The 26,953-nt window shown below is 68.0% G+C and overlaps 3 protein-coding genes across 4 annotated transcripts; all 3 read left to right on the top strand.

Moving 5' to 3' along the window:
• Positions 1–218: 218 nt before the first annotated feature.
• SELENOW (selenoprotein W) lies at positions 219–4,016 on the top strand. The gene is made up of 6 exons (XM_068909822.1): positions 219–381; positions 465–489; positions 2,260–2,313; positions 2,606–2,680; positions 3,092–3,205; positions 3,402–4,016. The coding sequence occupies exons 1-5, from the start codon at positions 353–355 to the stop codon at positions 3,164–3,166; spliced, it is 258 nt and encodes an 85-aa protein (XP_068765923.1). The 5' UTR covers positions 219–352; the 3' UTR covers positions 3,167–3,205; positions 3,402–4,016.
• A 492-nt stretch (positions 4,017–4,508) lies between these two features.
• LOC104153749 (histone H3.3A) lies at positions 4,509–10,670 on the top strand. Of its 2 annotated transcripts, XM_068909820.1 has the most exons (7): positions 4,509–4,895; positions 5,256–5,401; positions 6,175–6,224; positions 7,155–7,428; positions 8,055–8,213; positions 9,102–9,255; positions 9,935–10,670. In XM_068909820.1, the coding sequence occupies exons 5-7, from the start codon at positions 8,086–8,088 to the stop codon at positions 10,061–10,063; spliced, it is 411 nt and encodes a 136-aa protein (XP_068765921.1). In that variant the 5' UTR covers positions 4,509–4,895; positions 5,256–5,401; positions 6,175–6,224; positions 7,155–7,428; positions 8,055–8,085; the 3' UTR covers positions 10,064–10,670. The 2 variants fall into 2 exon arrangements, with proteins under 2 accessions (XP_068765921.1, XP_068765922.1); XM_068909821.1 differs by lacking the exons at positions 4,509–4,895; positions 5,256–5,401; positions 6,175–6,224 and having other exon boundaries at positions 8,058–8,213.
• A 4,917-nt stretch (positions 10,671–15,587) lies between these two features.
• Positions 15,588–26,672, top strand: CRX (cone-rod homeobox). The gene is made up of 4 exons (XM_068910317.1): positions 15,588–16,106; positions 19,743–19,866; positions 21,115–21,266; positions 26,049–26,672. The coding sequence occupies exons 2-4, from the start codon at positions 19,770–19,772 to the stop codon at positions 26,670–26,672; spliced, it is 873 nt and encodes a 290-aa protein (XP_068766418.1). The 5' UTR covers positions 15,588–16,106; positions 19,743–19,769.
• Positions 26,673–26,953: the final 281 nt, after the last annotated feature.

Genomic DNA, 26,953 nt, shown 5'->3' with positions numbered 1-26,953 from the left:
TTTTGTTACAAACAGCGGGAAGAGGCTCTTTACCGCGTTTGTACGCGTCCTAAAGCGGGCGCGGGGGCTCGAACCGGCGGCGCCCGGGGGACGCGCCGGCCGCGGGGCTCGAACCGGCGGCCTCGCCGCTCCTCCGCCCCCGACCTTGAGCAGGGCCGCGCTCGCCCCGCCCCCCCCGCCGGAGGCAGCGTTCTGATTGGCGGCGGCGGCGCGGCCCCTGCGCTCCGATTGGCTGCGGCGGCGCTGCGGACGCTCCGCCGCGGTGCGGGTTGGGGGGGGAAGGGGGGGCAGCGCCGCCGCCGCCGCCGCCGCCGCCGCCGCCGCCGCCGCCGCCGCCGCCGCCGCCGCCATCATGGCGCTGCGCGTCGCCGTGCTGTACTGGTGAGGCGGGGGGGGCCGGGGGGGGCTCGGGGGGGTCCGGGGGGGCCCGGGCGCTGACCGAGCCGCTCTGTGTCTCTCCGCAGCGGGGCCTGAGGTTACGCGCCCAAGGTGAGCCGGCTCTTCCTGCGGTGCCCCCCCCCCAAAAGCCTCGGCCTCCCCCTCAATAGCCCCGGTCCCCCCCCCTCGGCGCCCCCCCATCGATCCCCGGCGCCCCCCCACCCTCATCAGCCTCGGTGCCTCCCCCGGTGCCCCCCCAATAGCCCCAGTGCCCCCCATCGGTCCTGGTGGCCCCCCCTCATAGCCCCACTGTCCCCCCAAAAGCCTCGGTGCCCCCCCAATAGCCCCAGTGCCCCCCCCATAGCCCCAGTATCCCCCCGAAAGCCTCGGTGCCCCCCCGGTGCCCCCCCAATAGCCCCAGTGCCCCCTCATCGGTCCTGGTGGCCCCCCCTCATAGCCCCACTGTCCCCCCGAAAGCCTCAGTGCCCCCCCGGTGCCCCCCCAATAGCCCCAGTGCCCCCCCATCGGTCCTGGTGGCCCCCCCTCATAGCCCCAGTGCCCCCCCAATAGCCCCAGTGCCCCCTCATCGGTCCTGGTGGCCCCCCCTCATAGCCCCACTGTCCCCCCGAAAGCCTCGGTGCCCCCCCGGTGCCCCCCCAATAGCCCCAGTGCCCCCCATCGGTCCTGGTGGCCCCCCCTCATAGCCCCACTGTCCCCCCAAAAGCCTCGGTGCCCCCCAATAGCCCCAGTGTCCCCCCCATAGCCCCAGTATCCCCCCGAAAGCCTCGGTGCCCCCCCGGTGCCCCCCCAATAGCCCCAGTGCCCCCCCATCGGTCCTGGTGGCCCCCCCTCATAGCCCCACTGTCCCCCCGAAAGCCTCGGTGCCCCCCCGGTGCCCCCCCAATAGCCCCAGTGCCCCCCATCGGTCCTGGTGGCCCCCCCTCATAGCCCCACTGTCCCCCCAAAAGCCTCGGTGCCCCCCAATAGCCCCAGTGTCCCCCCCATAGCCTCAGTGCCCCCCCCCGGTGCCCCCCCAATGGCCCATGTCCCCCTAAAAGCCCCAGTGCCTCTCCCGGCATCCTCCCCCATCAGCCCCGTTCCCCCCCCCAATAGCCCTAGTGTCCCCCCCCCCCAAAGGCTCAGTGCCTCTCCCAGTGTCCCCCCCCCAGTAGCCCCAGTGTCCCCTTGGTATCTCCCCCCAGTTGCCCCAGTGTCCCCCCAAAAGCCTCAGTGGCCCCCCAGCGTCCCCCCTATCAGTCCCAGTGTCCCCCCAAAAGCCCCGGTGCCCCCCTGGTGTCTCCCCCCCCCAAAAGCCCCGGTGCCCCCCCCAGGTAGCCCCGGTGCCCCCCCCTCCGGCGTCCCTACCCCCCAATCGCCCCGGTGCCCCCCCGGTGTCCCCCCCCAATCGCCCCAGTGCCCCCCCTGGCGTCCCTGCCCCCCCAATAGCCCGGTGCCCCCCTGGCATTCCTGCCCCCCCAATCGCCCCGGTGCCCCCCTGGTGTCCCCCCCCCCAATCGCCCCGGTGCCCCCTCTGGCGTCCCTGCCCCCCCAATAGCTCCGGTGCCCCCCTGGCATTCCTGCCCCCCCAATCGCCCCGGTGCCCCCCCTGGTGTCCCCCCCCAATCGCCCCGGTGCCCCCCCTGGCATTCCTGCCCCCCCAATCGCCATGGTGCCCCCCTGGTGTCCCCCCCCAATCGCTCCGGTGCCCCCCCCGGCATTCCTGCCCCCCCAATAGCTCCGGTGCCCCCCCGGCGTCCCCCCCCAATCGCCCCGGTGCCCCCCCTTGGCCTCGGCTCCCCCCCCAGCGCCCGGCAGAGCCCGAGAGGCGGCGGGGGGGGGGGGGGGGGGCTGACGGGGGGGTGTCGTCTCTCCCCCTCCCAGTACCAGCAGCTCCGGCAGGAACTGGAGCGGCGCTTCCCGGGCCAGCTGGAGATGGTGCGTACGGAGCGGGAGCCCCCTCCCCTCGTCCCGTCCCGTGTCCCCCCCCCCCCGGGGGGGGCCGGGGCTCCCCCTTCGTCCCGCTTGTCCGGGCGGAGGGAAGCGGCGGTCGAACCTCGCCGGCGCCCCTCGCTCTCGCCGCGTCTGCCCCCCGCCCGGGTGGCTCGAGGGGGCGCTGCCCGAAACTCGCGCGGTTCCCCCCCCCCCCCCCGCCGAAATCGGTGGCGGAGAGGAAAGGGAGAGCTCGGCGTTCCCCAGGTGACTTCTCCCTCCCTCCCTCCCCGCTCAGACCGGCCAAGGGACGCGCGAGGCGACGGGCTGCTTCGAGGTGACGGTCGGGGGCCGGCTGGTGCACTCCAAGAAGGTGAGCGCTCCCCTCGCCGCCGGCCCCCTCCTCGGCTTCGGGAAGGGGCTGGCGGCGCCGCGTTTCCGCTGTCGGCAGCGTCGCCTGCAGCGCGGCGGTGCCCCGGGTGACGGGCGACCTTCCGGCTCGCTTTAGCCGCGGCGCTGACTTCTGGCCTGGCAGCTCTTCCTGCGGGGACAACCGCTTCCCTGCTTGTCCTGCCCCGAGATCCGGCCGCCCTGAGGCGCCAGGAGCGGAGCGGGCTTTAGGGGCCCGGAGTCTCTCCGAGAGAGCGCGCTTCCGGGGCTCCCCGGGGTGCACACGCAGAAACTGCTCTTGCTCCTTTTCCGAACGTTCCTGGTTCCCTGGCCTGCGAGCCGGGGGCAGGAGGGGAGGCCGGGAAGCGCCCTCTGACTTGCTCCCCTCCGCCAGAACGGAGACGGGTTTGTCGACACCGATGCCAAGCTGCAGAAGATCGTGGCAGCCATCAAAGCGTCCTTGGCCTAGGAGCCGGAAGATGCCTTGAGGGACCGAGGCGCTGCAGAGGTGAGGCGGCCGCGGGCCGCGTCGCGCCGAGCTGGCTGAAGAGAGGGCCGAAGCGCGCGGCGGGGCCGGGCCGCCGCCGGCCCGGCTCTCCGCCGGCCGCTCCGAGGCTGCAGCCTTTGACGTGAAAGGCGTCGGGCCTCGGCGCGCCGGAAGCGTAAGGCCGCTCTGACTTCCCGCTCTGCTCTCCTCCCCGCAGCTTAACGAGCAGGCGCCTCGCTCAGGTCGGCCGAGCGCTCCATGACGGGAACGGCTGAAACGTCTCGGGACACGGGGCCGTCCCCAGAAGCCCTGGCGCGGCACGCCGCCCCGAGCGGGGCAGGCGGCGGTTGAGCTTTGCCCTCCGGCATGCTTTTCTCGTTGCTGCTGGGCCCTCCGGTTTGCGGGCGCCCTGCCTTGTCGCGCTGATCCCCCCCCTTCCCGCGGAAGGCGTGCTGATCCGCCCCGACGAAAGCTTTCCTTGAGGCCTGCCGGGTTAAAAGCTGGGAAAGGGGCTGAAAATGGAGAAAAAACGGCTTTGGCGGGCAACGCTCCTGGCTCTGCTTTGAGGCGGAGATGGGCAGCGCCGAGCGCGAAGGGGCGGCCGGCAGCCACTCGCAGCGGGCTCAGGCGAAGGAAGCGGCACCGGAAAGGAGAGCCGCCTCGGCGCGACGCACGCTTCTCGGGACTTTGGGCAAATAAACAGCCGCTTGATCCTTTTCCTCCTCTGCCTGTCAACAGCCTGACGCAAAACTTCTGTCTCGCCGGTTCAGTCGTCCTCAAGGAGTCTTTGTCGCTAATGAAGTTTCACAAATAAAATTGTGAAAACTTTCAAGTGGTTTTGTGGTGGTTGCTTTTGTTTTTCCTGAGAAGTAGCTGTGCGCGCGCGCGAAGGTTTTGCCGTGAACTCTCCATTCCTCGAGTTTTGAGGCAGCGTTGCTTCCTAAGAGTGACTCTGCTCTCTGCAGCCGTTGGGGTGACAAAAACGGTTTCTACCGACGGTTGGGACAAAAACCCTCGGCATGTTCCAACCCTGAAAACGTTTCTAAACCTAAAAAATACTAGTAAATCTGCAACCAGCGCCTGACTGCTGCCTTTGGGCCCCTTTAGGAAGGGAAGCGACAGCCAGCGGATCCCTCCGCGCGCGCTGACCCAGCGGCTGGTCTCCTTAGGAAGCGCTCGCGCCTATTTCTCGCTCCTCCTCGAGTCCCCGGGTTGCGTTGTCTCGTCCCCTCCGCAGCTGCCGGTAATAAATCCTGGTGTAGCCTGTGGAACGGGGTCCGGGCCGGCCGCAGCAAACGCTTCTGCTGGACCTGCTTCCTGTCAGCCTGGCAGGTAGGAAGCGGCGCGGAGCGGGGCGAGATTTCGCCGAGACCTTGAACTCCTTGCAGCTCCGTTCTCCTGCCGAGCTGCGGACCGCAAGGGAAGAGCCACCCGGATCCCGCGGGGAATTCGGGTCGCGCTCGCAGCGCCGCCGACGAGCGAGCCGTAACGGCGACCCAGCTTTACGCGCTCGGGGGGGGGCAGGCAAGGCGCAAGGAGCCTGCTGCTAAAATAGGTACCAACGCCCCTAAGGTGCTGGGGAGGGGTCAAACGCCCACCCCGTAAGGCAGGCGCTCGGTCCCCCAGTAAACGCTGAATTAAGCCTCAGTGCGGCGGGGGAAGCTGAGCAACTCGGGCCGACTGATGACCGATTACTGTGAAACGTTCCCCAGTAAGTAACCGCTAAAAGAGGGACTCCGCCGTCGGCCGCAGCTCGGCCAGTTAGGGGCGCGCGTCGCCTCCAGGGAGGCTGGTTTGAAGCCGGGAGGCTTCGGCGGTCCCGTCCCGTCCCGGCTGCGGCGTCCCTGTTAAGTCTCGCCCAGCAAAACAAGTTGGCCGCCGTGGGCCGAAGCTCCTGCCCGACCGCGGTTGGCGACGGCGAGCTGAACGTCGCTGGCCTCCGTTCGGAGCAGGGCGAAAGCGGCACGCGTGCTGCAAAAGAAAGAAAAGTCAAGTGTTACCTGCGGGGGGGGTGGCGGATGGGACGGGGAAGCCGGGGCTGGTGGTCCCGGAGCGACCGCTGTCCCTGCAGGGAAAACCCCCGGAGCGGGGAGCAGACGTCAACGCCAGGCCGTCACCCAAGGCGAGGGGGTTTGACTCGCGAGCCGGCCGCGTCCTGGCGGTGCTCAACCAACCCCCCCGATGCCTCCGGCAAGGACCAAACCCAACGATCGCGAGGTCTTGGGGCAGCGGGTGGATCTGGGGAGAGCGTGAGGTTTCGGGGCGGCAGGGAGGTGGGTGGGTTTGGGGCTGATCTCCAGGTTTCGGGGCGGCAGGGAGGTGGGTGGGTTTGGGGCTGATCTCCAGGTTTCGGGGTGGCAGGGAGGTGGGTGGGTTTGGGGCTGATCTCCAGGTTTCGGGGTGGCAGGGAGGTGGGTGGGTTTGGGGCTGATCTCCAGGTTTCGGGGCGGCAGGGAGGTGGGTGGCTTTGGGGCTGATCTCCAGGCTTCGGGGCGGCAGGGAGGTGGGTGGCTTTGGGGCTGATCTCCAGGTTTCGGGGCGGCAGGGAGGTGGGTGAGTTTGGGGCTGATCTGGAGGTCTTTGGGGTGGCAGGGAGGTGGGTAGACTTGGGGACAACCTCCAGGTTTTGGGGCGGCAGGGAGGTGAGTAGACTTGGGGACAATCTCCAGGTTTTGGGGCAGCAGGGAGGCAAGTAGACTTGGGGACAATCTGGAGGTTTGGAGGTGGCAGGGAGGTGAGTAGACTTGGGGACAATCTCCAGGTTTCGGGGCAGCAGGGAGGTGGGTGGATTTGGGGACAATCTCCAGGTTTCGGGGCGGCAGGGAGGTGGGTGGATTTGGGGCCGATCAGGAGGTTTTAGGGAGGTGGGTGGACTTGGGGCCAATCTGGAGGTTTGGAGGTGGCAGGGAGGCAGGTGGATTTGGGGCTGATCTTGAGGTTTTAGGGAGGTGGGTGAATTTGGGGACGATCTAGAGGTTCTGCGCCGGCAGGGAGGCAAGTAGATTTGGGGACAGTCTCCAGGTTTTGGGGCAGCAGGGAGGTAAGTAGATTTGGGGACAGTCTCCAGGTTTTGGGGCAGCAGGGAGGTGGGTGGATTTGGGGCTGATCTTGAGGTTTTAGGGAGGTGGGTGGATTGGGGCTGATCTGGAGGTTTTGGGACGGCAGGGAGGCCAGCAGATTTGGGGCCGACCTCCAGGTTTCAGGGTGGCAGGGAGGAAGGCGGATTTGGGGCCGACCTCCAGGTCTCGGGGCAGCAGGGAGGAAGGCGGATTTGGGGCCGACCTCCAGGTCTCGGGGCGGCAGGGAGGAAGGCAGATTTGGGGCCAACCTCCAGGTTTCGGGGCAGCAGGGAGGAAGGCGGATTTGGGGCCGACCTCCAGGTCTCGGGGCGGCAGGGAGGAAGGCGGATTTGGGGCCGACCTCCAGGTCTCGGGGCAGCAGGGAGGAAGGCAGATTTGGGGCCAACCTCCAGGTCTCGGGGCAGCAGGGAGGAAGGCAGATTTGGGGCCAACCTCCAGGTCTCGGGGCGGCAGGGAGGAAGGCAGATTTGGGGCCAACCTCCAGGTTTCGGGGCGGCAGGGAGGAAGGCGGATTTGGGGCCGACCTCCAGGTCTCGGGGCAGCAGGGAGGAAGGCAGATTTGGGGCCAACCTCCAGGTCTCGGGGCGGCAGGGAGGAAGGCAGATTTGGGGCCGACCTCCAGGTCTCGGGGCGGCAGGGAGGAAGGCGGATTTGGGGCCAACCTCCAGGTCTCGGGGCGGCAGGGAGGAAGGCGGATTTGGGGCCAACCTCCAGGTTTCGGGGCGGCAGGGAGGAAGGCGGATTTGGGGCCGACCTCCAGGTCTCGGGGCGGCAGGGAGGAAGGCGGATTTGGGGCCGATCCGGAGGTTTCGGGGCGGCAGGGAGGAAGGCGGATTTGGGGCCGATCTGGAGGTTTTGGGAGCTGCTCGGGAGCCTGCCCCGCTCGCCAGCTCCCCCACCCCCCTCCACCCCGGGCGAGCGCCGCGCTGCCAGGGCACAAGATGGCGCCTGCCACCGCCTCACCTCAGCTGACCCCGCCCTCCCCGCCCCGCCCCGCCGCCCCGTTGCATCATGGGTAAAGAGCCCGGCCGGGGAGCCCGCCATTTTCTGCTGGGGCTGGCGGGAAAGGCGGGAAGGGAGCGGCAGCAGCGCGAGCGCCGGCGCCGCCGCACTCCCAACGGCTTCAACGGTCGCCGCAGCGCGGGCCGCCAGCTCCACACGCAGGTAACGGCGGCGCCCGCGGTGCCCCGCCGCCTGCCGCCCCCGGTCCCCCCGGGGAGGGAGGCGACGGGGAAGGGGGGGGGCGGCTGGGCGCCGAGGTCGTCTGAGGAGACGCTTCGCTCAAGTCCCGCCTTCCGTGTGTCGCCCGCTGCTGGTTGGCTGGGAGGCGCGGGAGCGCGGCGGCGGCGCTGATTGGCTGGGAGGCCCCGCGGCGGCCCGGCGGCCGATAGGTCGCGAGGCACGTCAATCGCGGCCGAGACTTGGCGGCTCGTCCCCGCTCCGCTCGGCTTACAAACCGATTGGCGGAGCGCCGCCGGCCAATCAGCGCGGGGAGCCCGGCGGGGCTGCGGGCGGTCACCTGACCGCGGGCAGCCAATCGAGCCTTTCCGCGGCGCGAAGGCTTCTGGGGCTTGTAGTCTCGAGCCCCTCCTTTGCGAGGAGGCACCCTGAGGGGGCAGGCGGGACGCCTGGGCCCCTTCCCCTCATGGCCCGGTCTGGAGGGAGGCAGCAGCCCCGAGGTGCCCTGCTGCCCGCCCAGGGGGTCGCCCTCCTTCCCTTCCGCCCTGCCGCCTTTTTCCCCCCTCAACTCCTCGTATTTTGAACCGAACGTCGCGTCTCCTCTGCCTCAGCAGCCTCCAGCCGCTCTGACGACCGCCCAGGATGGCCCGTACCAAGCAGACCGCCCGTAAATCCACCGGCGGGAAAGCGCCCCGCAAGCAGCTGGCCACCAAAGCCGCCAGGAAAAGCGCCCCGTCCACGGGGGGGGTGAAGAAGCCGCATCGCTACAGGTACGCGGAGGCCGGGCGCCGGCCCGAGACCTGACGCGATGGGCCGACCGTCGCCGCGAAGCAGTGCCGCGCGTGTGTCGTGGCGGGCAGGAGGAAGGTTCATCCCTGGGGCTAGCGTTGAGGGGTTTAAAGTCGCCCAGGGCACGGCTAGCGCTGCCGCTGGTCGCTTTTTGCCCGAGGTCGCGTCCCTCCTCCGGGCCTGGGCTGCCCCGCTTCCCCTTTCTTCGCCTTCAACGTCTAGGCTGTGAGCTCGCCGCAGCAGGCGCCGTCTCTCGCCGCGCGTTATTTCACGCGGCGCCGCCGTAGAGGCGCCCCCCCGCCCCGTAGCTGCACATAAGATTTGTGTCGTTACCTCTGAGAACAGCATTATAAAACATTATCCTGCTGGCTTATTGTTAAAACAGAAGAGTGAGGATCACCTGCATGTATACAAAGAGGCTTGCGGCCAAGCCTACGACCACGTTTGACACATCTCCTGCTCGGAGGCAGGAATTTCGGCGCTGCTTCAGTCCTTGTCTGGGAAGGAAAAAGTACCGCGAGGCCACTTAAAAAGGAAAAAGCTCACAGTTACCAGTAGGTTAATATTGGGGACTGTCAATGTTGTTGGTCCCCTTTTGAGTACTGCGTTTTTTCATTTATTTTTTTAAATTTTTAACCAGATCTGGTCTGTGCCGTTACTGTTAATGTCACAGACTGTAGCCTGGAGGGCTTCTACACACGCACGCTCTTGAAGGCAGAACGCTTCAGCCCCTTTTTGTAGAAGGGAGGACGGGCTGGAAGGGGATAAGTCCCTGGACTTGATGTAGAGAGGCTGTAATTTCAAACATGCAATGGACGGGGAGGGGGGAAGAAGCAACCTTCTAGTTTAACAGCTGAAATGTCTTCCAGGCCTGGCACTGTGGCCCTCCGGGAGATCCGACGGTACCAGAAATCCACGGAGCTGTTGATCCGCAAGCTTCCATTCCAGCGCCTGGTCCGTGAAATTGCTCAGGATTTTAAAACGGATCTGCGGTTCCAGAGCGCTGCCATCGGAGCCCTGCAGGTGAGTGAATTCACCCCTTCCCTGTGCCAGGCAAGCTTGACGCCTAGAAAGCGGTGAAATATCTTCCCGAGTGTCATCCTGACCCGGTTCCGAGTAATAAAACAGCGCAAAGACGACAGGCCTGCGCCTGAGGCAGCACGTGGAAAACGCTCTCGTTCCCGTAGCCTCTGCCTCTGAGCTGCCCTGCCCTGTGTGCCTGCGTGCAGCCTTTCTCACTCGAGAGGCCTCGCTGCAGCTCGCGCTGCCAAAAAAGGCAGGTTTGCCCCAACTTACTAGTGTGTCCGACACTCAAACAACAAGTTTCTTTCTGTTGACCGCGCTGCAGGCCCGATAACTCCCCCATCGTTCACTGAGGGTTGTTTACTAGAAGCGATAACCCCTTAAGTCATCCCCGTATGAATCATCCGCTGGAACCTTTGGTTCCTTCACTAGTTAAAATGGGATTAACTGACACTTAGGGAGCATGTGACGGAGAGACAGAGCTAATTAGGAACGCAGCACTGACGGCCTCCTGTTCGGGCGCCCGGATTATCGCGCCGGCTGCCGAGCGCTTGCAGTCTGGCAACCCCCGACCCGCGGCGCAGCGCAGGAGCCCTTTTGGTGCGTGGAAAAGGCTGTGGCCGAGCGTTCGGTCTCTGCGAATTGACCTCTGATTATTGCTGTGGTTTTCATCCGGCAGGAAGCCAGCGAGGCTTATCTCGTGGGTCTCTTCGAAGACACCAATTTGTGTGCAATTCACGCCAAAAGAGTCACCATCATGCCAAAAGACATCCAGCTGGCGCGCCGTATCCGCGGCGAACGGGCTTAACTTGCTTCGGCAGCCGCCACCCGCTCGTGCAGTGTGTTAGGATAGACTCTAAGGGTTTGTTTGTTTTCTCCTCCTCCTGTTTGTAGTGGCTAGGACAATAGGACATGTTATACACCTATCTTAGTAGCGCTAAGCAATCAGGAGAGTCGAATCTGTTTGTTCATGACGTACAAGCAAAAAAAAAACAACACACAAAAAAAAACCACAAAAAAAACTTTGAGGAATTTACAAGACTTTTGGATTTTTTTTGTTTTTGTAAACTTTTTTTTCAGAATTGCAAAAAATATATAAAACAAAAAGGGGGAAACATTTTTGAAATATCTGGTTTTGTACACAAAACTTAAGTAGATTTAGGCGTACAAAGGAGCTTTTGGTCTTCAGTTTGTAAAAATATATCTGCAGAGATCACTCTACACTATTTTTCATGATTTGATTGTTTTTGTTTCCTTTTTCTTTGTATTCTGAGAATGGGTGTGATCTTTAAACCTTGTTTTCCTATCTGCATTTGTCTCGTGAAACGTGAGTTAGATCTTTGTAACTTTCAGGTTTCTTCACCCTGCCGTGGTAACAAAATAAGTAAAATAAAATCAGTAAATGTTAACCGTAACCTTCTAGTTTCCGTGGTAGTTAACTTTATGCTAGCCTATGTGTGTTTTGCACTTTATTATAAATCAATCGCGGTTCCGCTGGGCTTCCCTGCCCCAAAACTTGAGGTTTCGAGGGCCCTTTCAGCCTGTCGTTCGGGAATCGGTTTTGAACGAAGCGGCCGAGCGGCTCGGTTTGTCCGCGGAGAGCCGCGGTGGAGGGGAAGCAATCAAGCCCTCCTCGTTAAGCTCCCTGCGCTGATTCCGCCGCTCTCTGCGAGCGGGCGGCTTCCGCGGAGTAACCGGTATTTATTCCACGGGTGCTTCCCTTCGGAAACACCTGCTGCGGAGACGCACTAACGCTTCCGCTGGCCTTTCTCCAGGCTTCCTCTGGCTTTCAAACTCCCTCCCAACTGAATGTTTTGTTAATTTTCTTTTCTTTTTCTTTTTTTTTCCCCCCCTCCCCCTTCCTGGGGTGGAGGGGGGAGCTGGGTTTGGTTTGCAGCAGCGCCCTTGTCTCTGCTCTTGACACACGTTTGCATTAAGTTTAGAGGGGAGCAGCTTGTCTCCTGCAGTAAGCACGAAGGAAAACATTTACATGGATGAGTAACGTTATTTTCCCTGACCTACTTCTTGCAGAGATGTCTCTACGTGCGGGGGGAATTGCCGAAGCTGGCTCTGTAAGGGCACGCTTAAAGGGAAGAAAAGGCCTTTCGCTCCCACAAAAATGCTCTCCAGGTCGCTCCTTGGCGTATCTACCTCCTCTCAGCTCGAGGAGGAAAGCAAAACCCCTCTCCGCTGGCAGGAGTACCAGCGGAGATAGGCTGTATGCGAAAGCCCGGTAAGCAGAGCGCTATCGAGATGACGCAGCCCGCTCGGGCGTCGTTATCGAGCAGCGCCTTCCTCCGGGAGCCCCTTCCCGCGGGGAGCGCCAGCCGATAAACAAAGCCGCCCTTATCTGCGGATCGGGCGCTTTACGGATGCCGGCGACGATGGGTGTGCCGCGCTCCGCTCCCTCCGGGGAGGAGAGCGGGGCCGGCTAACCCCATCCCAAGCTCCCCCCCTTCCCTTTTTTCCCCCGCTCGGAGCGCCGCCCAGCCCCGCCGTTCACCCCGCGGAGGGCGAGACGCTGCCGCGGGCGCTTCCGCCACCTCCTTGCTGGCGGATCGGCGACTCTGCGAGCTCCCTGGGGCCAGACCCGGCGGCGGCGGCGTTAAAACTCTTCCCATCAGCGTTTTCCCCGCAAACTGATGGCGTCTCTTCCGGGGAGAGCAAGCACCCAGCCCTTGCCCGCGGGGCTGCGGGCAGATTACCCCCGGGGCGCTGACGTGATTGCTCCTGACAAGTTTGCATTAAATTTAGAGCCGGGGTGGCCGAGCGAAAGCCCTCCGTTAGCCACCTTAAGCAGGATTACGGGGCTGGCGTGTCCGGGCTGCTTTATTTTCCCTTGGGCAGGGTGGGCAGATGGGCATCTGAGGACGTGCCGTCCCTCCGCTCTCGCATGACAGCGGGCCGCCGGGGCTGGGGCAGGGTCGGAGCAGCGACGCTCGCGCCGGTCTCCTGGCGAAAACGTGGGAAGACTCGTGCAACCGGGGTTCCCGAGGGACAATTCCCCGCTCGTAGCAGAGTTACCGCAGGAAGGATTCGCCGCCGAGGTCGGCTCCGTCCCGCGGCCGGCTGGGCCGTGCGCGCGCACGGCTTCTGCCCCAGCCGCGTGTGTTTAAGCGCAGCGAAGAGGAACAGCGTTAAACGCTGGTCGCTAATTGCGTCTTTCCCGGGAGAGGGGAGCCGCGAGTGCCGGCGCTGATCCCGGCGCCCATATGGCGCCCGGCGCCCCGCGGGGCTGATGCTCTTAGGGGATCAGGGCGGGTGGCGGAGTCGGGGACGCAGCCGGAGCGCTCCGGGCCGGCACGGGGGGCCACCGGCCCCAAACGCCCCCCTTCGCCCCCGTTTTGGCGCTGGGAGCCCCGCTCCGGCCCCGGGGCGACGAGCTCGGCTTTCCGCCGCTGGCTCTGGGCGTTTGGGCCGCGGCTGCGGCCCGGCCGCTCGCCCCGGGGCAGGATTTGAATTAAAGTCTTAAAGCTCCGGAAATAGCGGAGCCCACGGCGGGTTAAAGGCGAAATGGGCTGGTTTTCCCCGTTCCGTCCCCGCCTGGCGCCTGCCGCGTCACGTCCGTCGGCCGATTTTCCAGGCCCAGGGCGCTAAATCGCGCTAAACCAGGCCGGGGTGTCCCTGGCAGGGCGGGCTGCGGGCTGCGGGCTGCGGGCTGCGGGATATGGGATGTGGGATGTGGGAGGCAGGATGCGAGAGGGGGACGCGGGACATCGGCACCCGGGATGCTGGAGATGTGATGCTGGGTGAACGATGCAGGACGCGGGAGCTGGGATGTGGGATGCAGGGTGCTGGATGCGGTGCCCAGGATGCAGGGTGCTGGATGCGGTGCCCGGGATGCAGGGTGCTGGATGCAGGATGCGGGATGTGGGATGCAGGGTGGGATGCTGGATGCGGGATGCAGGGTGCTGGATGTGGTGCCCGGGATGCAGGGTGCTGGATGCGGTGCCCAGGATGCAGGGTGCTGGATGCAGCACCCGGGATGCTGGATGCAGGGTGCTGGATGCGGGATGGTGGGTGCTGGATGCAGGATGCGGGATGGAGGGTGCGGGATGGAGGGTGCTGGATGCGGGATGGAGGGTGCTGGATGCAGGGTGCTGGATGCTGGATGCGGGATGAAGGGTGCTGGATGCAGGGTGCTGGATGCTGGATGCAGGGTGCTGGATGCAGGGTGCTGGATGCTGGATGCAGGGTGCTGGATGCAGGATGCAGGATGTGGGATGGAGGGTGCTGGATGCAGGGTGCAGGATGCGGGATGGAGGGTGCTGGATGCTGGATGTGGGATGCAGGGTGCTGGATGGAGGGTGCTGGATGCGGGATGCAGGGTGCTGGATGCGGGATGGAGGATGCTGGATGCAGGGTGCTGGATGCGGGATGGAGGGTGCTGGATGCAGGGTGCTGGATGTGGGATGCAGGGTGCTGGATGGAGGGTGCTGGATGCGGGATGCAGGGTGCAGGGTGCGGGATGCAGGGTGCTGGAGACGGGTGCCGCACGCACCGCGGCGGCGCAGGGCGGGCTGCCCGCCCCGAGCGCGGCCCGGCTGCAGCTGGGCTGCCCCGGCCCGGCGGGGATTAGGGTTAATCAGCGCCAAATCCCCGCGTCTAAAAAACAAACTAATCAGGCAGATTTCCCCGCGCGGCCCCAGCTGCTCCGCGGGCCGGGCGGCCCCGGGCTGAGCGCGCCTGCGCCCCGGATGGGCCCAGGGCGCGGGGACGGGCACCCGCGGGGGCCCGGCTGGGGCACGACACCTCCGGCCTCCTCCCCTCCACCCCTCCACCCTCCATCCCTCCACCCCTCCATCCTCCACCCCTTCATCCTCCACCCCTTCATCCTCCACCCCTCCATCCTCCGTCCTCCATCCTCCGTCCTCCTCCCCTCCATCCCTCCATCCCTCCATCCCTCCATCCTCTGTCCTCCATCCCTCCATCCCTCCATCCTCCACCCCTTCATCCTCCACCCCTCCGTCCTCCCCTCCATCCTCCATCCTCCGTCTCTCCCCATCACATGCATCCCCATGCAAGCATCCTCCATCCGTGAATCCTGTCTTCCTTTCCTTCCCATCCCTCCATCCCTGCATCCTCCATCCCTGCGTCCTCCATCCCTGCATCCTCCATCCCTGCATCCTCCATCCCTGCATCCTCCATCCCTGCGTCCTCCATCCCTGCATCCTCCATCCCTGCATCCTCCATCCCTGCGTCCTCCATCCCTGCATCCTCCATCCCTCCATCCTCCATCCCTGCATCCTCCATCCCTGCGTCCTCCATCCCTGCATCCTCCATCCCTGCATCCCTCTGTCCTCCATCCCTGCATCCTCCATCCCTGCGTCCTCCATCCCTGCATCCTCCATCCCTGCATCCTCCATCCCTGTGTCCTCCATCCCTGCATCCTCCATCCCTGTGTCCTCCATCCCTGCATCCTCCATCCCTGCGTCCTCCATCCCTGCATCCTCCATCCCTGTGTCCTCCATCCCTGCATCCTCCATCCCTGCGTCCTCCATCCCTGCATCCTCCATCCCTGCATCCTCCATCCCCCATCCCTGCATCCTCCATCCCTGCATCCTCCATCCCTGTGTCCTCCATCCCTGCATCCTCCATCCCTGCGTCCTCCATCCCTGCATCCCCCATCCCTGCATCCTCCATCCCTGCATCCTCCATCCCTGTGTCCTCCATCCCTGCATCCTCCATCCTCCATCCCCCATCCCTCCCCATCCCTCCATCCCTGCATCCCTCCATCCTCCATCCCTGCATCCTCCATCCCTGCATCCTCCATCCCCCATCCCTGCATCCTCCATCCCTGCATCCTCCATCCTCCATCCTCCATCCCTGCATCCTCCATCCCTGCATCCTCCATCCTCCATCCCCCATCCCTCCCCATCCCTCCATCCCTGCGTCCCCCATCCCGCCCCATCCCCCATCCCTCCATCCCTCCATCCTCCATCCTCCATCCCCCATCCCTCCCCGTCCCTCCATCCCTGCATCCTCCATCCCTCCATCCTCCATCCCTGCATCCTCCATCCTCCATCCCTCCATCCCTGCATCCTCCATCCTCCATCCCCCATCCCGCCCCATCCCTCCATCCCTGCATCCTCCATCCCTGCGTCCTCCATCCCTGCATCCTCCATCCCTGCGTCCTCCATCCCTCCATCCCTCCATCCCTGCATCCTCCATCCTCCATCCCCCATCCCGCCCCATCCCTCCATCCCTGCATCCTCCATCCCTGCGTCCTCCATCCCTGCATCCCCCATCCCTGCGTCCTCCATCCCTCCATCCTCCATCCCTGCATCCTCCATCCTCCATCCCCCATCCCGCCCCATCCCTCCATCCCTGCATCCTCCATCCCTGCGTCCTCCATCCCGCCCCATCCCTCCATCCCTGCGTCCTCCATCCCTGCGTCCTCCTCCTCCTCCTCGCCTCCTCGCTCGCACCCGCTCCCCGGGGCGCTGCCCTGGCCCCCGTTATTGCTGTTATTATACCAGCCCCGTTTTTGCCGTTTATTGTAACAAACACCCCCGTTACTGCTATTAATTATAACACCGCTGTTACTGCTGTTAATTACGGCACCCCCGTTACTGCTGTTAATTAGGGCACCCCGTTAGGGCCGTTCCTGCGGGCGCTCTGCCCGGGGCGCCCGACCCCCCGCTGGCGGCGCCCGCGGCCCGGACGCCTGGGCCCCTCTCCTGCCCCAACCCCCCCCCGGCCGGCTCGTCCCCGGGGATGGCACTAATTGGCGGCGGCGGGGGATTAGGGCGCTGCCCCCCCCCCGGATTAGCGCCGCCGCTGACATCAGGGTCCGGCCGCCCTTAAAGCTGCCGGCCGCCCCGCTGCCGCCTCCCCGCCGCCCGCGCCAGGTAGGGGACGGGGACGGGGACGGGACGGGGACGGGACAGGGATGGGGATGGGGATGGGGACGAGATGGGGATGGGGACGGGGATGGGGACAGGGATGGGGACGAGATGGGGATGGGGACGGGGATGGGGATGGGGATGGGGATGGGGATGGGGACGGGATGGGGATGGGGATGGGGACGGGGATGGGGACGGGGATGGGAATGGGGATGGGGATGGGGATGGGGATGGGGATGGGGACGGGATGGGGATGGGGATGGGGATGGGATGGGGATGGGGATGGGATGGGGATGGGGATGGGGACGGGGATGGGGATGGGGATGGGATGGGGATGGGGATGGGGACGGGGATGGGGATGGGGATGGGGATGGGGATGGGGATGGGGATGGGGATGGGGATGGGGACGGGATGGGATGGGGATGGGGACGGGATGGGGATGGGGATGGGATGGGGATGGGGATGGGGACGGGGATGGGGATGGGGATGGGGATGGGGATGGGGATGGGGATGGGGATGGGGATGGGGACGGGATGGGATGGGGATGGGGACGGGATGGGGATGGGGATGGGATGGGGATGGGGATGGGGACGGGGATGGGGATGGGGATGGGGATGGGGATGGGGATGGGGATGGGGACGGGATGGGATGGGGATGGGGACGGGATGGGGATGGGGATGGGATGGGGATGGGGATGGGGACGGGGATGGGGATGGGGATGGGGATGGGGATGGGGACGGGATGGGGACGGGGATGGGGATGGGATGGGGATGGGATGGGGATGGGGACGGGATGGGATGGGGATGGGGACGAGATGGGGATGGGGACGGGGATGGGGATGGGGACAAGATGGGGATGGGGACGGGGATGGGGATGGGGATGGGGATGGGGATGGGGATGGGGACGGGGATGGGGACGGGGATGGGGATGGGGACAAGATGGGGATGGGGACGGGGATGGGGATGGGGATGGGGACGGGGATGGGGATGGGGACAAGATGGGGATGGGGACGGGGATGGGGATGGGGATGGGGATGGGGATGGGGACGGGGATGGGGACAGGGATGGGGACGAGATGGGGATGGGGACGGGGATGGGGATGGGGATGGGGATGGGGATGGGGACGGGATGGGGATGGGGATGGGGACGGGGATGGGGACGGGGATGGGAATGGGGATGGGGATGGGGATGGGGATGGGGATGGGGACGGGATGGGGATGGGGATGGGGATGGGATGGGGATGGGGATGGGATGGGGATGGGGATGGGGACGGGGATGGGGATGGGGATGGGATGGGGATGGGGATGGGGACGGGGATGGGGATGGGGACGGGGATGGGGATGGGGATGGGGATGGGGATGGGGATGGGGACGGGATGGGATGGGGATGGGGACGGGATGGGGATGGGGATGGGATGGGGATGGGGATGGGGACGGGGATGGGGATGGGGATGGGGATGGGGATGGGGATGGGGATGGGGATGGGGACGGGATGGGATGGGGATGGGGACGGGATGGGGATGGGGATGGGATGGGGATGGGGATGGGGACGGGGATGGGGATGGGGATGGGGATGGGGATGGGGATGGGGATGGGGACGGGATGGGATGGGGATGGGGACGGGATGGGGATGGGGATGGGATGGGGATGGGGATGGGGACGGGGATGGGGATGGGGATGGGGATGGGGATGGGGACGGGATGGGGACGGGGATGGGGATGGGATGGGGATGGGATGGGGATGGGGACGGGATGGGATGGGGATGGGGACGAGATGGGGATGGGGACGGGGATGGGGATGGGGACAAGATGGGGATGGGGACGGGGATGGGGATGGGGATGGGGATGGGGATGGGGATGGGGACGGGGATGGGGACGGGGATGGGGATGGGGACAAGATGGGGATGGGGACGGGGATGGGGATGGGGATGGGGACGGGGATGGGGATGGGGACAAGATGGGGATGGGGACGGGGATGGGGATGGGGATGGGGATGGGGATGGGGATGGGGATGGGGACGGGGATGGGGACGGGGATGGGATGGGGATGGGACTGGGAATGGGGACGGGGACGGGGATGGGGATGGGGACAAGAGGGGATGGGGACGGGGACGGGGATGGGGATGGGGATGGGACGGGGATGGGGACAGGAGAGGGACGGGACAAGAGGGGACAGGACAGGGATGGGAATGGGATGGGGACGGGGATGGGGACAAGAGGGGATGGGATAGGACAGTGACCAGGACGGGACAGGGATGGGGACCAGGAAGGGGACAGGGACAGGGACAAGATGGGGACAGGGATGGGATAGGACAGGGACCAGCACAGGACAGGGACAGGGACGGGGTGGGATGGGAGCGGACGGGGATGGGGACAGGATGGGGCCAGGGACCGCGATAGGACAGGACAGGGGACAGAGACGGGGACAGGGACGGGACAGGGACCAGGACGGGGATGGGGACAGGGACGGGACAGTGGGACGGGACAGCGGGGCACCCCGTGCTGGGGAGGGGGACGTGGCTCCAGGCACCGCCACCGCCTCCGTGTCCCCTGGGCTCGGGGACAGGGACCTGGGGCAACGTCCTGCAGCTTGGGGACAGGCCACCGGCTCTGTCCCCTGGGCTCGGGGATGGGGATCTGGGGTGGCACCGGCCCCGGGGTCCCGGCACCACCGACCGCGCCGGTGCAGGGGCGGCAGAGGGGACGCGGGTGTGCGCACACGCGTGTGCACGGGTGTGCATGGACACGCACACGGGTGTGCGCCGAGGCATCGCCCCGCGCACGGCTCGGGCAGGGCCATGCACCCAGCCGTGCCCCCGGCCGTGCACACGAGTGTGCATGCACCACCGCCTGCACACACGCACCACCACGGTGCACACGAGTGTGCACGCACCGCCAGCTGCACACATGCTGTGCACACACTGCCGCCTGCACCCACGCATCCTGCTGCGCACACACGCGTGCAAGCATCGCCACGCACACGGACCCACGACGCACGCATGGACCTTGCCACACCACGCGTGGCCCACGCCGCACATGCATCCCCCGGGCATGCATGCACCATGCCACGCATGCACGGACCACGTCACGCCAGGCACGGACCACACCATGCATGCACAGACCCAGCAACGCATGCACAGACCGCGGCATGCATGCACAGACCCTGCAACGCATGCACAGACCACGCCACACATGCACAGACCCTGCAACGCATGCACAGAGCGCATCATGCATGCGCAGACCATGCAACGCATGCACAGACCACGCCACACATGCACAGACCGCTCCACACATGCACAGACCCTGCAACGCATGCACAGACCGCGCCACATATGCACAGACCGCGCCACACATGCACGGATCATGCCACGCATGCACGAATCATGCCATGCCATGCACGGATCATGCAACGCATGCACAGACCCTGCCACACATGCATGGATCATGCCATGCCATGCACAGACCCTGCCACGCATGCACGGATCATGCCACGCATGCACAGACCGCGCCACACATGCATGGATCATGCCACGCATGCACGGATCACGCCACGCATGCACGGATCACGCCACGCCATGCACGGATCATGCCCCGCGCAGCCCCCGGGCCGGGGAGCGGCTGGCTGAGCCCCCGTCTCTGCCCGCAGCCGGCCGCCGGCGGAGCCGCCTGGAGCATGATGTCCTACATGAAGCAGCCCCACTACGCCGTCAACGGGCTGGCGCTCGCCGGGCCCGGCATGGACCTGCTGCACTCGGCCGTGGGCTACCCCGGTGAGCGGCGCGGGGCGGCGGGGGCGGCGGGGCGAAGGCGGGTGCCTTGCAGGAGCAGCCCCCCCCTGCACCCCCCGACACATTGCACCTCCCGGGGCGGTGCAGGAGCAGCCCCCCCCCCTGCACCCCCCGACACATTGCACCTCCCGGGGCGGTGCAGGAGCAGCCCCCCCCCCCTGCACCCCCGACACATTGCACCTCCCGGGGCGGTGCAGGAGCAGCCCCCCCCCCCTGCACCCCCCGACACATTGCACCTCCCGGGGCGGCGCAGGAGCAGCCCCCCCCCTGGACCCCCCGACACATTGCACCTCCCGGGGCGGTGCAGGAGCAGCCCCCCCCCTGCACCCCCCGACACATTGCACCTCCCGGGGCTGTGCAGGAGCAGCCCCCCCCCTGCACCCCCCGACACATTGCACCTCCCGGGGCGGCGCAGGAGCAGCCCCCCCCCCCCTGCACCCCCCGACACATTGCACCTCCCGGGGCTGTGCAGGAGCAGCCCCCCCCCCTGCACCCCCCGACACATTGCACCTCCCGGGGTGGCGCAGGAGCAGCCCCCCCCCCTGCACCCCCCGACACATTGCACCTCCCGGGGCGGCGCAGGAGCAGCCCCCCCCCTGCACCCCGACACATTGCACCTCCCGGGGCGGTGCAGGAGCAGCCCCCCCCCCCCTGCACCCCCCGACACATTGCACCTCCCGGGGCGGTGCAGGAGCAACCCCCCCCCTGCACCCCCCGACACATTGCACCTCCCGGGGCGGCGCAGGAGCAGCCCCCCCCTGCACCCCCCGACACATTGCACCTCCCGGGGCAGCGCAGGAGCAGCCCCCCCCCCTGCACCCCCCGACACATTGCACCTCCCGGGGCGGCGCAGGAGCAGCCCCCCCCCGGACCCCCCGACACATTGCACCTCCCGGGGCGGTGCAGGAGCAGCCCCCCCCCTGCACCCCCCGACACATTGCACCTCCCGGGGCGGCGCAGGAGCAGCCCCCCCCGCACCCTGCACCCCCCAACACATTGCACCTCCCGGGGCGGCGCAGGAGCAGCCCCCCCCCCCTGCACCCCCCGACACATTGCACCTCCCGGGGCGGTGCAGGAGCAGCCCCCCCCCCTGCACCCCCCGACACATTGCACCTCCTGGTGCATTGCAAGGAGCAGCCCCCCCCGCACCCTGCGCTCGCCCCGGCGGGCTCCGCGGGCGGCGTGCCCGGCTGCGGCCGTGCGGTGCCCTGAGCCTGCCGCCCGCCGCAGCCACGCCGCGGAAGCAGCGCCGCGAGCGCACCACCTTCACCCGGGCCCAGCTCGACATCCTCGAGGCCCTCTTCGCCAAGACCCGCTACCCCGACATCTTCATGCGCGAGGAGGTGGCCCTGAAGATCAACCTGCCCGAGTCCCGCGTGCAGGTGAGCGGGGCGCCGGGTGGGGGCTGCGGCGGGGTGCTGCACGGCTCCGGGCGCCCAGTGCACACGGCGGGGTGCTGCACGGCTCCGGGCGCCCACCTGCGCACGGCGGGGTGCTGCACGGCTCCGGGCACCCACCTGTGCACGGCGGGGTGCTGCACGGCTCCGGGCGCCCACCTGCACACGGCGGGGTGCTGCACGGCTCCGGGCACCCAGTGCACACGGCGGGGTGCTGCACAGCTCCGGGCGCCCACCTGCGCACGGCGGGGTGCTGCACGGCTCCGGGCACCCACCTGCACACGGCGGGGTGCTGCACGGCTCCGGGCACCCACCTGCGCACGGCGGGGTGCTGCACGGCTCCGGGCACCCACCTGCGCACGGCGGGGTGCTGCACGGCTCCGGGCACCCAGTGCACACGGCGGGGTGCTGCACGGCTCCGGGCACCCACCTGCACACGGCGGGGTGCTGCACGGCTCCGGGCACCCACCTGCGCACGGCGGGGTGCTGCACGGCTCCGGGCACCCACCTGCGCACGGCGGGGTGCTGCACGGCTCCGGGCACCCACCTGCGCACGACGGGGTGCTGCACGGCTCCGGGCACCCAGTGCACACGGCGGGGTGCTGCACGGCTCCGGGCACCCACCTGCACACAGCGGGGTGCTGCACGGCTCCGGGCACCCACCTGCGCACGACGGGGTGCTGCACGGCTCCGGGCACCCACCTGCGCACGGCGGGGTGCTGCACGGCTCCGGGCACCCACCTGCACACGGCGGGGTGCTGCACGGCTCTGGGCACCCAGTGCACACGGCGGGGTGCTGCACGGCTCCGGGCACCCACCTGCGCACAGCGGGGTGCTGCACGGCTCCGGGCACCCACCTGCGCACGGCGGGGTGCTGCACGGCTCCGGGCACCGACCTGCGCACGGCGGGGTGCTGCACGGCTCCGGGCACCCACCTGCACACAGCGGGGTGCTGCACGGCCCCGGGCACCCACCTGTGCACGGCGGGGTGCTGCACGGCTCCGGGCGCCCAGTGCACACGGCGGGGTGCTGCACGGCTCCGGGCACCCACCTGCACACGGCGGGGTGCTGCACGGCTCCGGGCACCCACCTGCACACGGCGGGGTGCTGCACGGCTCCGGGCACCCACCTGCACACAGCGGGGTGCTGCACGGCTCCGGGCGCCCAGTGCACACGGCGGGGTGCTGCACGGCCCCGGGCACCCACCTGCACACGGCGGGGTGCTGCACGGCTCCGGGCGCCCAGTGCACACGGCGGGGTGCTGCACGGCTCCGGGTGCCCAGTGCACACGGCGGGGTGCTGCACGGCCCCGGGCACCCACCTGCACACGGCGGGGTGCTGCATGGCTCCGGGCGCCCAGTGCACACGGCGGGGTGCTGCACGGCTCCGGGCGCCCAGTGCACACGGCGGGGTGCTGCACGGCCCCGGGCACCCACCTGCACACGGCGGGGTGCTGCATGGCTCCGGGCGCCCAGTGCACACGGCGGGGTGCTGCACGGCTCCGTGTGCAGGCGGAGGGCTGGTGCACCGCTCCGGGCACCCAGGGAGGGGCTGGACACAGCCCAGCGCAGCCGTGTGCACGGGGAGGGACGTGCACGGCTCCCTGCATGGTTTGGGCATGGCTCCATGCCCCGAGGTGGGGGGGGCCGGGGCTGGGCGCAGCTTGGGCACCCGTGTGCACGTGTGCGGGTTGGACACAGACCCCGTGCAGCCGTGCGCCCAGCGGGATACGGTCCTGTGCATCCGTGTGCATAGGTTGGACGTGGCCCCGTGTGCATGACTCCTGGGACGGCTCCGGGCCTGGGCCCCCGGGCTGGGCCCGTGCACGCCTGCGGGACGCAGCTCTGGGCACTTACCCGTGCGTGCTGGCAGGGCTCTGTGTGTGTGTGTGTGTGCATGCATCCTGGTGCACGCGCATGCATGGACATGCCAGAGGGTGCGCCTCAGTGCACGCATGTGCCTGCACACGCCAAAGGCTCCGTGGTGCGTGTGCATGCCGGGGGGTGCAGCTTGGTGCAAGCACCCGCATCTCCCTGCTGGAGGCTGCAGCTTGCTGCATGCGTGTGCGTGCCGAGGGGCTGCACGCCGGGGCGTGCACGTGCATGGGGGGTGTTGTGGCTTGCTGCATGCGTGTGCGTGCCGAGGGGCTGCACGCCGGGGCGTGCCCGTGCATGGGGGGTGTTGTGGCTTGCTGCATGCGTGTGCGTGCCGAGGGGCTGCACGCCGGGGCGTGCACGTGCATGGGGGGGTGTTGTGGCTTGCTGCATGTGTGTGCGTGCCGAGGGGCTGCACGCCGGGGCGTGCACATGCATGGGGGGTGTTGTGGCTTGCTGCATGCGTGTGCGTGCCGAGGGGCTGCACGCCGGGGCGTGCATGTGCATGGGGGGTGTTGTGGCTTGCTGCATGCGTGTGCGTGCCGAGGGGCTGCACGCCGGGGCGTGCATGTGCATGGGGGGTGTTGTGGCTTGCTGCATGCGTGTGCGTGCCGAGGGGCTGCACGCCGGTGTGTGCCCGTGCATGGGGGGTGTTGTGGCTTGCTGCATGCGTGTGCGTGCCGAGGGGCTGCACGCCGGGGCGTGCACGTGCATGGGGGGTGTTGTGGCTTGCTGCATGCGTGTGCGTGCCGAGGGGCTGCACGCCGGGGCGTGCACGTGCATGGGGGGTGTTGTGGCTTGCTGCATGCGTGTGCGTGCCGAGGGGCTGCACGCCGGGGCGTGCACGTGCATGGGGGGTGTTGTGGCTTGCTGCATGCGTGTGCGTGCCGAGGGGCTGCACGCCGGGGCGTGCCCGTGCATGGGGGGTGTTGTGGCTTGCTGCATGCGTGTGCGTGCCGAGGGGCTGCACGCCGGGGCGTGCCCGTGCATGGGGGGTGTTGTGGCTTGCTGCATGCGTGTGCGTGCCGAGGGGCTGCACGCCGGGGCGTGCACATGCATGGGGGGTGTTGTGGCTTGCTGCATGCGTGTGCGTGCCGAGGGGCTGCACGCCGGGGCGTGCACGTGCATGGGGGGTGTTGTGGCTTGCTGCATGCGTGTGCGTGCCGAGGGGCTGCACGCCGGGGCGTGCACGTGCATGGGGGGTGTTGTGGCTTGCTGCATGCGTGTGCGTGCCGAGGGGCTGCACGCCGGGGCGTGCCCGTGCATGGGGGGTGTTGTGGCTTGCTGCATGCGTGTGCGTGCCGAGGGGCTGCACGCCGGGGCGTGCCCGTGCATGGGGGGTGTTGTGGCTTGCTGCATGCGTGTGCGTGCCGAGGGGCTGCACGCCGGGGCGTGCACATGCATGGGGGGTGTTGTGGCTTGCTGCATGCGTGTGCGTGCCGAGGGGCTGCACGCCGGGGCGTGCCCGTGCATGGGGGGTGTTGTGGCTTGCTGCATGCGTGTGCGTGCCGAGGGGCTGCACGCCGGGGCGTGCACGTGCATGGGGGGTGTTGTGGCTTGCTGCATGCGTGTGCGTGCCGAGGGGCTGCACGCCGGGGCGTGCACATGCATGGGGGGTGTTGTGGCTTGCTGCATGCGTGTGCGTGCCGAGGGGCTGCACGCCGGGGCGTGCACGTGCATGGGGGGTGTTGTGGCTTGCTGCATGCGTGTGCGTGCCGAGGGGCTGCACGCCGGGGCGTGCACGTGCATGGGGGGTGTTGTGGCTTGCTGCATGCGTGTGCGTGCCGAGGGGCTGCACGCCGGTGTGTGCCCGTGCATGGGGGGTGTTGTGGCTTGCTGCATGCGTGTGCGTGCCGAGGGGCTGCACGCCGGGGCGTGCACGTGCATGGGGGGTGTTGTGGCTTGCTGCATGCGTGTGCGTGCCGAGGGGCTGCACGCCGGGGTGTGCCCGTGCATGGGGGGTGTTGTGGCTTGCTGCATGCGTGTGCGTGCCGAGGGGCTGCACGCCGGGGCGTGCACGTGCATGGGGGGTGTTGTGGCTTGCTGCATGCGTGTGCGTGCCGAGGGGCTGCACGCCGGGGCGTGCACGTGCATGGGGGGTGTTGTGGCTTGCTGCATGCGTGTGCGTGCCGAGGGGCTGCACGCCGGGGCGTGCCCGTGCATGGGGGGTGTTGTGGCTTGCTGCATGCGTGTGCGTGCCGAGGGGCTGCACGCCGGGGCGTGCCCGTGCATGGGGGGTGTTGTGGCTTGCTGCATGCGTGTGCGTGCCGAGGGGCTGCACGCCGGGGCGTGCACATGCATGGGGGGTGTTGTGGCTTGCTGCATGCGTGTGCGTGCCGAGGGGCTGCACGCCGGGGCGTGCACGTGCATGGGGGGTGTTGTGGCTTGCTGCATGCGTGTGCGTGCCGAGGGGCTGCACGCCGGGGCGTGCACGTGCATGGGGGGTGTTGTGGCTTGCTGCATGCGTGTGCGTGCCGAGGGGCTGCACGCCGGGGCGTGCACATGCATGGGGGGTGTTGTGGCTTGCTGCATGCGTGTGCGTGCCGAGGGGCTGCACGCCGGGGCGTGCCCGTGCATGGGGGGTGTTGTGGCTTGCTGCATGCGTGTGCGTGCCGAGGGGCTGCACGCCGGGGCGTGCACGTGCATGGGGGGTGTTGTGGCTTGCTGCATGCGTGTGCGTGCCGAGGGGCTGCACGCCGGGGCGTGCACGTGCATGGGGGGTGTTGTGGCTTGCTGCATGCGTGTGCGTGCCGAGGGGCTGCACGCCGGTCGTGCCCGTGCACGCGCACCGGGGGCTGCAGCTCGCTGCCGGTGCGTGCCCGGGAGCGCAGCCGGGCGCACACGCGTGCAGCCCGGAGGCGGCGCCTCGGTGCGAGCCCCTTCCCCGCCGCAGGTCTGGTTCAAGAACCGCCGCGCCAAGTGCCGCCAGCAGCAGCAGCAGAGCAGCGGCCAGGCCAAGGCTCGTCCCGCCAAGAAGAAGAGCTCGCCGGCCCGCGAGGCCGCCCCGGAGCCCGGCGCGGCGGCTGCAGCGGCGGCGGCGGGGGGTCCCTACAGCCCGGCGCCCCCCGGCCCCGCCGGCACCCCCGGCGCCACCGTCTCCATCTGGAGCCCGGCGGCGGCGGCGTCGCCCCTGGGCGACCCGCTGGCCTCGGCGGCCGGGGGGCTGCCGCGCGCCGCCCCCTTCGCCGCCTCCTACAGCCAGGCGCCCGCCTACGGCCCCGGCTACCCCGGCGCCGGCTCCTACTTCGGGGGCCTGGACTGCGGCTCCTACCTGTCGCCGGTGGCGCCGGCGCTGGGGGCGGCCGGGGCGGCGCTGAGCCCCCTGGGCGGCCCGGCCGTGGGCGCCCACCTGGGGCCGGCGGCGGGCTACGGGGCCGGCGGCCTGGGCTTCGGCCCCGTCGACTGCCTCGACTACAAGGAGCCGGCGGGCGCCTGGAAGCTGGGCTTGGGCGCCGCCGCCGCCGCCGACTGCTTGGACTACAAGGAGCAGAGCTCCTGGAAGTTCCAGGTGTTGTGAGCTGCACCGCCGCCGCCACCGCCGCACCGCCGCTGCACCGCCACCGCCGCACCGCCACCACCGCACCAGCACCGCCGCACCGCCGCTGCACCGCCGCCGCCGCCGCCGACTGCTTGGACTACAAGGAGCAGAGCTCCTGGAAGTTCCAGGTGTTGTGAGCTGCACCGCCGCCGCGCCGCACCACCGCCGCTGCACCACCGCTGCACCGCCACCGCCGCACCGCCGCCGCACCGCCACCGCCACCGCCGCACCACCGCTGCACCGCCGCACCAGCACCGCCA

The sequence above is a fragment of the Struthio camelus genome, chromosome 16, assembly GCF_040807025.1.
Source record: "Struthio camelus isolate bStrCam1 chromosome 16, bStrCam1.hap1, whole genome shotgun sequence".
NCBI classification, from domain to species: Eukaryota; Metazoa; Chordata; class Aves; order Struthioniformes; family Struthionidae; genus Struthio; species Struthio camelus.
This window is presented reverse-complemented; position numbering and strand designations above follow the sequence as displayed.